Raw genomic sequence first — 10,671 nt, forward strand, 5'->3', positions numbered from 1 at the left:
TCTGGTTAACCGAGTTATCTACATAATATTTCGTAACATTTGTCCGAACAACGGGAGCAAAAACAAATTGCAGGGACGTCAGCATGGTAACCAGAAGTCAGTGATTGGATTGTCGATGGCACATGTTTTATGTAAACATTAGAACAACGACAGTTCTTTTACAGGAACCAATCATTGTCCACTCATGTATAAACGACTGATTATACAATCAAAGATGGTTTTGGTTCTTTCTTGTTCAACAATAGAAATCTCTTCGTCATAAAACAGAAAAAAAAGTTAAATGGGTTCCAAAAAAAGAGATATGGACGAAGATCTTACTGGATCAGTAAACTATCTGACTAATACAAGGAACTGTAAGTCAAACGAGCAGCTAGACTGCTAGAACACACTGAAACAAACACACGCTAAAACGTGCGCTAGAGCATATTCACTGGCGGGCAAAGCACCTCACGACTCAAGTTATCACTCTGATCAAACGCTTTCGCTGAAACTGAGTTTAAACCAGAGGTTAATGTTCCTTGAACTCCTATATCTGTTTTATTTATGGTATTTTGAATGTTGTTTGAGACTATAATGATGGGTATCAGAGGTAATTAATATGCGCAACTTGGGCCGGATGTGCGACGAAACAGGAAGGCAGTGATTGATTGATTGCAAACCAAGATGCCTTTTTTTTTAAATCGTGGTTATTCGAACCTTTTTTTTCCTTCGATTTTTCTATTCTATTTCAAAAATAATGCAACATATTATAGCGTAAAACTGATATCGATCTACTGCCGTGCTCATTTTCCACGCTAGTCTTGTTGCTGTAGCGAGGGGGACCAAAAGTCAATGTTGCGTCTGAGAGCTTTGTCTGACGTCCTATTGGCTCATTTCTACAATTAGTCTTTTGTTGAACGTCAATTGATGACAAACACCAGAAAAATGGAATTTGTAACCAGACTCGATGTAATGACACATTGCGCTTAGTTCCCAACTGCGTGTGCGGCGTGTACCGTACTTCACTAAACAAACTAAAACACTAGAAGACTGAAAATGGCTGCCCGAGATAGAACGGAGAGTAAAATCAAATACGAGCCAGCAAGTAGGTGAACTCTTTTCTGATCCTTAGATAGTGATTTTCATTGATGTCATAGCAATAAGTCGAAGACAGATTGCCGGCTTTAGGCGTCGCTACAGTGGTATGCGTAGTTAAGCCTCTGTTATTTGTCTTGATATTAGAGTATGGTACGGGATAGAAGCAAATAGTATTACCAACTCACAATACAGTATAATAACGAATAAGGTTGTAGAAGGTTTTACTAGTTTATTGTTTGTAATTCTTATCATCGTTCTTAACATCCTAATCAAATTTTCACGAGTACCGTAAATAGTACGAGTCACGCGGTATTAAAGTTTTTTAACTCATTGATATCAAACCCCAGAATGAATGATAAGGTAGCAGTATGAAATAGTAATATAGCATACGCGCTGTTGTGCGCGCTACTAGTTTGTACCAGGCGGATCAATCACAAGATCGTCTTGTAACTAGTACAACGGGGTTCCAAGGTATTTACTATAATCTTAGTATCGTAATTCAGTAACTAAGAACGAGAGGTCACCAAAGGTTAACATCATGGGTTTAGGATCAGAACTATGGCTAAGATTACAGCTGAAATATCTAGACATATTGTCAATTTTGATCGTAAGCTCAAGCTTTTCGTCAACAATTGAAGATGTTTTTAAAACATCAATAAGTTGGCGCTCAGTCAAGTCCAAAGTTAGAAGTTCTGGATGAGGTTTATAATACTGAGTAGATCGATGACCGGATACTCTCAGCTTGGCCAGGCTTGGCGGTTTCTATAGAGTTCACCGGTCCTTTTGACCCGGAGTTTCTGAGTAAACGAATTCAATAATTGGTTTATTTTATTCATTATCATCATTTTGCTGAATGACATTGGTTTTATAGCTGAAGAAGATCAACTAAAGACAGGCAACTGTTGCGCCAGAACCAAGGTATGAAGCTTTATACAAAATACAAAATATCAGGGGTGGGGTAATCTGGATGCATTAAACTTGCGCAAAAACAAAGTGCCAATTTGGTGGACCTCCGTTTAGGCTAAGCCTCCGCGGGCCCTGATGATGATAGTTCAAAACTAACGGCGTATTTTCCCGTGTATTTAGTCGTGGTTTACGCAGTTCCCAAGAGCAACATGGCCTATTTTGGTTACCGAGTTTGGAGAACGTTTCTCATATTATGGCATCAAAAGTAAGTGGCTCATTTTCAGGCACTCTCGCATGAAAATGGTTTCCTTTCCGACTCATGAAATTATTTTATAAAATCTTCAAATTTTACTGATACCCAGAAACGACCTCAGGGCTGATGTAAGTCAGGGCATGGCAAACTCACTTATCGAACCCGGCTGAAACAACCTCTGGGCTGATCTAAGTCAGGGCATGGCAAACTCACTTATCGAACCCTAAAACAATCTCTGGGCTGATCTAAGTCAGGGCATGGCTAACTCACAGATAGAACCCTGAAACAACCTCTGGGCTGATCTAAGTCAGGGCATGGCTAACTCACAGATCTAATCCTGAATAACATCTGAGCTGATCTAAGTCAGGACACGGCGAACTCGCGTATCGAATTGATTGCGCTGAAATTCATTATGTTAGGTCTTGTGGATGGAGCGGGGAACCAAAGAACCCCCCCCCCCCCCCCCCTCAAAAAACTGAATCAGGGAAGAGATCTACAATTAACTCTACTCACATTTGATGGCGAGTCCGGAAATAAACCTGAGACACCCAGAGGTGAGGGGTGAGTGTATTACTGCTACACCACACACCACCCTTCATTCCCTGGAGAAAGCAGACTAAGGAAAACTTTAAAATGTTCCGCTTTTTCTGCAGCTGTGCTTGTGCTGTACCTAACCAAAGATCTGATGTTCAACAAGGCCGATGGGAAGACCATCTACCATGCCTTTAGTATGACAAGCTACTTCACTGGGGTGATTGGCGCCATGATCGCTGACAGCTTTCTTGGTAAATACAGGTAAGGGTTGAAGGACATGAAATGAACTTTGGATTAACCTTGAACATCATGGTCCTCATCTTCATCATCACCATCTTTTACCACTGTCTTCCAACATTACCGTTCTCTTCATTCTATCAATACCACGACATAATCATGACAATTACTATCAGAATCAATTACCATTATCATCATCATCACGACCCGCATCATCACCATCTCCTACCTCTGTCTTCCAACATTACCATTCTCTTCATGCTATCATTACAACATCATGGCTAGCAACATCATCACAACCATCATTACTCTGACATTAGTTGCATGCACAATATATATCTATATGTATTAAAAAATGTATTATTCCCAGGACCATCGCCTACACTCTGTTCGTCTATTCTTTATCGGAGATGCTGTTGACCGCTACTAGTGCAGACACTATTGGCAACCGATCTTCGTAAGTACTATACCATCATTTATAAAATATTTAAAGGATAACGAGCGCTTATAATTGGCTCGCGCAACTTCGCTCAAAAATATTTTATGACAGCAATATAAAACGCGCGCATGCCAAGAGAAACACTCGGGTACGCCTCGTGTAAATGTAAATTCCGGGATATTTAAAGTGCGCACGATCTTCTCTCTGGATACCAGCCTCGTAGATGAAGGAACTAACGAAAAGAAATACATTTGTAGTATTGGTCCCCTGATTGCTCTGTTCCTGATGGCCATTGCATGCGGTAACATCAAGCCATGTTTAGCTGCGTTTGGTGGTGATCAATTCCGCGCTGATCAGGTTTGTTCCGTTCTCTATTTCTGACAGTAAGAATACTTGTACTACCACACCCTTCTATCCTCCCCCTCTGCCTTCCTCTCTCCCTCCCTCCGTCCTCCTTCCCTCTCTCCGTACTCCTTCCCTCCCTCCATCCTCCTTCCCTCCCTCCATCCTCCTTCACTCCATCCGTCCTCCTTCCCTACCTCCATCCTCCTTCCCTCTCTCCGTATTCCTTCCCTCCCTTCGTCCTCCTTCCCTCTCTCCGTATTCCTTCCCTCCCTTCGTCCTCCTTCCCTCTCTCCGTACTCCTTCCCTCCCTCCGTCCTCCTTCCCTCTCTCCGTACTCCTTCCCTCCCACCATCCTCCTTCACTCCATCCGTCCTCCTTCCCTCTCTCCGTCCTTCTTCACTTGTTGCATTCATTCTTTCATCCCTACCTCCGTCATCCTCCTTCCCTTTCTTCATTCCTTCCTTCCCTCCCTACCTTCCTTACTTCCTTATTCCTTCCCACTACCACACACCCACTCACTGTCTCCTTAATCTTTCAGGAACATCTTCTAGATCTGTTCTTCGCTATGTTTTATGCCTCCGTCAACGTTGGTGCTGTCCTCTGCATGTACTTCATTCCGATAGTCAGGAGTGAGTACCACAATCCGCTATAAGATTTATTTTTATTTTGTCTCATGTTGGTCACCCTGTGGCGCGTGGCATGACGTCATGGTTGCTAGGTTACTGAGGCTTAGTCTTACCCCATTGTTGGGCACTTCACTCACTTTTCATTCAAATATATTGAAGATCAATTTTTGTAGTAGTTTTCATTTTGACAACAAAAAGTTTTCCGTGTACCTCTTTCTATATGTCTTACATTCTGTACTGACAATTGCCATCTTTCTTTTTTCTCTTTAGCTGATGTACAGTGTTATGGCAGGGACTGCTACCCCGCTGTGTTTGGCATCAACACTGTTCTTATTATCGTGGCTTTTTGTAAGTCGTTTCCTGCCATTTTCCTGTCTTTTTTTACTTAGTGAATCAGATTGCTGGAAAAAGAGCCAGAGGGTTTGGAAATGTCATATTATAAAAAAAACTCAACCAACTACGGCCATAACTAACAGATAATTGAAATATAGCTGGTAAGGTTTTATGGAGTAAGAACTGCCCTCGAATCAAGCGAGAGGCCTAACAAACTCTACTCACATGTGAATCGTACCCTAGAACCCCAGAGGTGAGCTTGAGGTTAGTTCACTATCCCTATAGCTATGTCATTCGCGATTCCCTTCGACTTCTGAAGATATAGTCAACAACACTGTCATATGTGCTACTTGAATCAAGAGAATTTACTAACAGTCGTCTATTAATATTATTGCACGTAGTGGCATTCATTGGTGGGAAGCGTATGTACACCTTAAAAGACCCAGCAGGGAATGTGTTCATCAAAGTTATCAAAATAGTTGGGGTGAGTACAAACACTTCGTATCCAAATACTCCAAATTGTTAAGGAAGAATTCCCTTCCCCCCTCCCCCACAGTACTTCTGGAAAGAAGGACTTACCCCTCCCCCTCCCATTTTTGTAATAGTATCATGGAACCATATCTTGTGTTTTCATAGCATGCACTAGGAAACAAGATATCTGGAAGTGGTCCTCCTAACACCACTCACTGGCTGGACAATGCTCTGGACACTTATGAGGTAAAGATGGTGATGTTCATGATCAAAGATCGAGGCTTGGGTTCATCTTTCTTTAATGTGTTGTTTCTTGTTTTATAGCAAAAAGAAGTCAACGATGTTCGCATGTTGTTGCGTGTTCTCGTCATGTATATACCACTACCTGTATTCTGGGCGTTGTTCCATCAACAGGTACGTCATGTTACCTTCCCTCCCTCCAAGCCTCGTTCACAGGGTCCACTTTCCAAGGAAGAGGGAGATTAAGTGGGCCCTGGGAACAAGGTTAACGTCATCTTCTCCCTGCGTCTTAATTCTCTTTACCTCTTCCAATGCACACTCTCCACCAAGAGAATGTCTCCTCTTACAAACCTTCCCTCCTTTGAACGATATTGTTTTTTCTCCAGGGATCCAGTTGGACTCTTCAAGCAGAGCAGATGGACGGCGATTTGGTACGTTTGATTTTATTGCTTTGTTATTGTATTCATGTATAGTTTATTCACAGTCTAACGTTGCCTACTCTCACCTCTTCACAGGGTCCACTTGGTACACTACGATCGGATCAGATTCAGGTCAGTACCATGTAGTTCTAGTTTGATATTTAAATGATTAAACTATGCTAATATGATCATATTTGGATTGATCACAGGCTCTCAACCCTATCCTGGTTCTGATCTTGATTCCTTTGTATGATGCTGTTATCTACCCAATGTTTGAACGATGTCAATTCCCCCTGAGGTTAGTGTCTTCTTCTCTCTCCACCCTGTATCCACATCGTAGTCTAGTCTTGTTTCATTGTCTTGTATAGTCTTGCATATAGTCTGGTATCCTAGCAACGAAGAAGTGACATAATAACAGTATGTCATATGTTTGGTTTCCAGTCCCTTGAAGCGAATGACGGGAGGTCTTGGTCTTGCGGGCGTGGCTTTTGTCATCTGTGCGTTCGTCCAAATCAAGATCCAGGTTTGTATTTAGTTTGTATTTGTGTTTAGTCACGCTAGTTTTACACGATCTTACCAGGTCGCGCGAATGTAACACAATCATCAGTTATTCACACAAAAGTAACACAGTCAAGCAGCTAGTCACGCGAAGGTCACACAATCAAGCAGCTAGTCACGCGAAGGTCACACAATCAAGTAGCACACTTATTAAATTGTCATAACAAGGTGACAATCTACAAATCTCTGGCTATAAGCTTATTAACAATGTCCACCATGTTTTGCTTCCATGTTTAGACGGTAGGTGTTGGTCCTTCCATTCCATCTTCGGGTCACACAAGCGTCCAGTTCATCAACACCATTCCATGTGATGTCAGTATTAATCCTACCTCCTTCTTTAGAGTGGATCTCAAGTATGGCGAGGTATGTATGTCGGGATTAACCAATCAACAGCCAGGACTTGAACACGAACACCACGGCATAAAAAGATAGATGGTTTGTCAGGGAAACATGGGTATCTTAGAATCCCTTCTTTTGCTGTTGTTGCCTTCTTTGAAAATGCATTCTTACACTCCTTGTCAACCTTATCTACCTTGGCTCACCGTATGATTCACGTCTTCTAGAGATCTCAAGTCTATGAAGGACAGTTTGGTATGAATAGTTTTCGAATAACTACAATGAGCTGCAATATCACTGAAGATACAGTAACCAAGATTCTAGAAGACCAAACTGTAGTGAGTGCTGTAATCGGCTTCAACGACAAGAATGAGCCTACCATGTCACAGGTAATGTATAGCATGTCACGACACCTCGTTTTAGTGCGTGACAAACACATGCGTGACAAACTTATCGATTGTGTTTGTTGTTACAGCACACGATGAAACTCCCTGGAGTAGACATTGAGACTGCTGTCAGTCGTGTCAGGTAAGATAACGCGATCTAACTCGTAACACAATTTATTGGGTCACGTTAAGATAACTTTGGTATGTAAGATAACGCAATATAACAAGTTGGTTACAATCATTGAGTCACGTTACTGAAGGTAACACAATCACTAAGTAACGACAAAACTCATTTGGCAGATTACGCCACAGACATGTAGTCATGCAGACATGTATTAATTGATTTAATCAGGATAATATTAAATTATTGGTTTTCAGAATACTGTACACGTCTAATGATAAGATGACCGAACAAGTTGACATCAAACTTGATAATGTCATCGATGACAAAAAATCAACAGTCTTGAAGAACATGTCCTCGTCGACTGACAAGTATCAAGATATCCCTACAGGAGAGTAAGTCAACATCTTTCTCCGGTTCTTTCTCGTTATTTACTCTTTGCGCGTAGCTGTGAGCTTTAAGTTGACGTTTGCGCTCGACGTAGGAAGATTGTTGTGGTTATGCAATTGGTCTTTTTGAGCCTGGTATCCAGTTTTTCTTGTTTTTTTTTGTTCGTCGTTTAGAACAAAATACATATCAAAACAGATTTTACATGAAACAGACCGAGTGCGATATACCAGCATACTAGTACCCTGTTCATTACTACGTAAGAGCTTTTATAATGAGTGTCTTTGATGCGTTTTGCTTAGGTATGTAATCAGCGAGCTCATCGGTCGCAAGGGCAACACTTCAACTGTATACAAACCCAAGGTAGCTCCTTTTTATCTCGATGATGATGATAGTAGTAATTTTGCAGAATGGGATTGATTAAATATAGTGATGATAAGATGATCTGATGATGATAGTGGTAATAGTGATGGAGATGTAGATGATGATGATGATGATGGTGGTGGTGGTAATCTGACGATGATAGTGGTAATGGTGATGAAGATGTAGATGATGATGATGATGGTGGTGGTGGTAATCTGACGATGATAGTGGTAATGGTGATGAAGATGTAGATGATGATGACGGTGATCATGATGATGATGATGATGATGATCAATGTTTGATCATTTCTTTACGATGATGATAATTACATTATTGATAGTGTAATAATTATAAGTAATGGTATGATAAGATGAATGGATGATTCTATCAGTTGATCGTATTTTATTTAGTCCTCTAAAAGACTCAAGTTGGCTAATTTTGGTGCCTTCACACTCGTCATCAGTCCATCCAAGGATGGCAAGGTAGGTGTACACGTCATCACCACCCTATACCTGTCGCTCAGTCCAGTATATCTAATACCATGGTGTTTATAGTTTGATGTACACATCTTCGAGGACGCACCAGGCACATCTGTGTCTCGACTGTGGCAGGTCCCTCAGTACATCGTCCTTACAGCAGCAGAGGTCATGTTCTCCGTCACCGGTCTTGGCTTTGCTTACTCGCAGGTCAGTCTTTAATCATGTATACAGGATGCATAGGAAGCACCGGAAATGACCTCATGTTTATCTCCCCCCAGGCCCCTGCATCCATGAAGTCCGTTCTCCAGTCGTTTTGGCTTTTGACAGTGGCTTTTGGAGACTTGATTGTCGTCATTCTTTCCTCTGCTAAACCTGTCAGGGGCGTGGTACGTATGACTTCTTGATAGCAACTTCATAGACGCGCGTGTTACATGTTTTACAACAATTGAATATTACCGGTATGCAGCTCCTGAATCGTGTTGTTGGCACACGGCACTTGATTGGCTAGTGACACTTGACCGAGTAAAACTTAAATGGCTTGTGACACCACACTGGTTTGTGACATTTGATTGACTTGACACCTAACTGACATGAGAAACACTTGACTGGCTTATGACACTTGACTGGCTTGTGACACTTAAATGGCTTGCAATACTTGAATGACACTTGACTGGCTTGTGACACCTGATTGGCTTTCTTTATTTCCTTAGGAGAAAGAAATGTTTCTTTACGGTGGTCTGATGGGTGTTATCATGATCATCTTCGGTATCATGTCCTACTTCTACAAGTACGTCACGCTAGAGGAGGTCTCTGCCTCTGAACACGTGTTGAGCCACGAACCCAACGGTGAAATACCGCTTGAAGAGAAATTCTCTGACCACGAAGACACCAAGATATAGAACATATATCCAACCAGTCGATTCATTATGTGATTGCTTGATTGTCATTTTTAGCGTTTTAAGCTTTTCTTTTTTTCTTTCTTTTAATTTTCTTTCTGCATAACTTGACAGTAACTTGGGTTTATGAAGGAATGTTTGACGTCAAAACCGACCCAGTCCTCACTCGGACGTACAGAATAAATTAAGCAATAATCAACTAGATGCAACCGCTGACCGACAACTTGAAATCGACACTGAATTTTGTAGAATTAAAACTAAATAATAATAAATATATATAGTATTTTGTCGGGGCTTTTATCATGATAATCAATTTATACATGTAGAAATTCAATGCGCTTTGTTGCTTCGTTAAAGTTTTAATTCTTTACAAGTCTACTGTATGTTGTTCCCCAGAGGGAGGGGGGCGAAATCTAGCCAGGAAGCTTAATGCTCTCCCCTCCCTAGGGAACGTTATTGACATACTGTGGTATATCAAAGAGTAGAGCACGTAGTTCCTGATGTATATCACTAAACAACGCACGTATTCCTGGCATAAGTTCACTACAGTCCTGCTGTAGATGCCACTTTCTTCTCTTCTCTATCTCTTATCAATAGTCTCTAGCTAATGTCACCGGTGACTCTGTCGTGTTATTTTTTTATTTGTTTTACTGTGTTGGGCACAGTAAGTAGCCAAGGTTTATCTATCGCTAGTTTAGTGCTAGTAACGTTGCTTTTCTTCTGTTCATCTGCTGGCTTGCTGTTCCGCTCCATGGCAGGAGTCGGTAAAACACTTTTCTGCTTATCGTTAATTTGTACCTGGTTTTCAACGAGTCCAAGACATTTCTTCACCCAGAGCTTAACCGCAATAACAGGACGGATAATGGTGTCTATCATTGCTCTACCTTTGGCTTGAAAAAGTTGAACTGGAAGGGAGAAAAAAGAAGCCACCCTGGGCTGAGTTCAGGTCAATTCTATTCTAAATAAGGTTTCAAAGAAGACTTGTTACCTTGGCAACCAAACCTGGATGGTTACCTTGGCAACCAGACTTGGATAGCTTGGTAACCAGACCTTATCAAAACTAAGCAAGGCATAAACAATTGGGCACAACCTACTTAGAATTTATTGTATTCTATACACAAAGTTCTTAGGGTGAAGGGATTTTTATGTTTTGTCAAAGTTCCTAACGCATGCGTACATGTTCTTTTTAAGCATTGCATAATAAATCCCTCGGGTTCCCTGTGGTACGACACAGGAATCCCAGTCCCACCTACCTGTGACTTGAC

At 41.4% G+C, this 10,671-nt stretch overlaps 1 protein-coding gene across 2 annotated transcripts; it reads left to right on the forward strand.

The window, feature by feature from the left end:
• The first annotated feature begins 193 nt into the window (after window positions 1-193).
• Window positions 194-9,693, forward strand: LOC116299938 (solute carrier family 15 member 2). 2 transcript variants are annotated; one of them, XM_031708663.2, is made up of 24 exons: window positions 194-353; window positions 1,949-1,995; window positions 2,164-2,248; window positions 2,890-3,031; window positions 3,378-3,464; window positions 3,704-3,803; window positions 4,330-4,420; window positions 4,688-4,765; window positions 5,152-5,234; window positions 5,387-5,467; window positions 5,546-5,635; window positions 5,848-5,892; window positions 5,977-6,012; window positions 6,090-6,178; window positions 6,322-6,403; window positions 6,676-6,801; window positions 7,002-7,163; window positions 7,250-7,302; window positions 7,539-7,676; window positions 7,971-8,031; window positions 8,442-8,513; window positions 8,586-8,717; window positions 8,789-8,896; window positions 9,221-9,693. In XM_031708663.2, exons 1-24 carry the CDS (start codon window positions 281-283, stop codon window positions 9,407-9,409), a joined length of 2,250 nt encoding a protein of 749 aa, XP_031564523.1. In that variant the 5' UTR covers window positions 194-280; the 3' UTR covers window positions 9,410-9,693. The 2 variants fall into 2 exon arrangements, with proteins under 2 accessions (XP_031564523.1, XP_031564525.1); XM_031708665.2 differs by lacking the exon at window positions 194-353 and adding an exon at window positions 360-1,084.
• The last annotated feature ends 978 nt before the right edge of the window (window positions 9,694-10,671 follow it).

This window comes from Actinia tenebrosa, unplaced genomic scaffold (genome assembly GCF_029948245.1).
Source record: "Actinia tenebrosa isolate PJP-AT-01 unplaced genomic scaffold, QUT_ActTen_1.0 PGA_scaffold0__85_contigs__length_37466705, whole genome shotgun sequence".
NCBI classification, from domain to species: domain Eukaryota; kingdom Metazoa; phylum Cnidaria; class Anthozoa; order Actiniaria; family Actiniidae; genus Actinia; species Actinia tenebrosa.

Bases quoted from the DNA above. Each gene is read 5' to 3' on its own strand.
- LOC116299938 (XM_031708663.2), top strand. From the start codon at position 281: ATGGGTTCCAAAAAAAGAGATATGGACGAAGATCTTACTGGATCAGTA. The intron at 4,766-5,151 runs GTAAGTCGTTTC...TATTGCACGTAG, and splicing joins TCTTATTATCGTGGCTTTTT to TGGCATTCATTGGTGGGAAG. The intron at 7,677-7,970 runs GTAAGTCAACAT...CGTTTTGCTTAG, and splicing joins CAAGATATCCCTACAGGAGA to GTATGTAATCAGCGAGCTCA.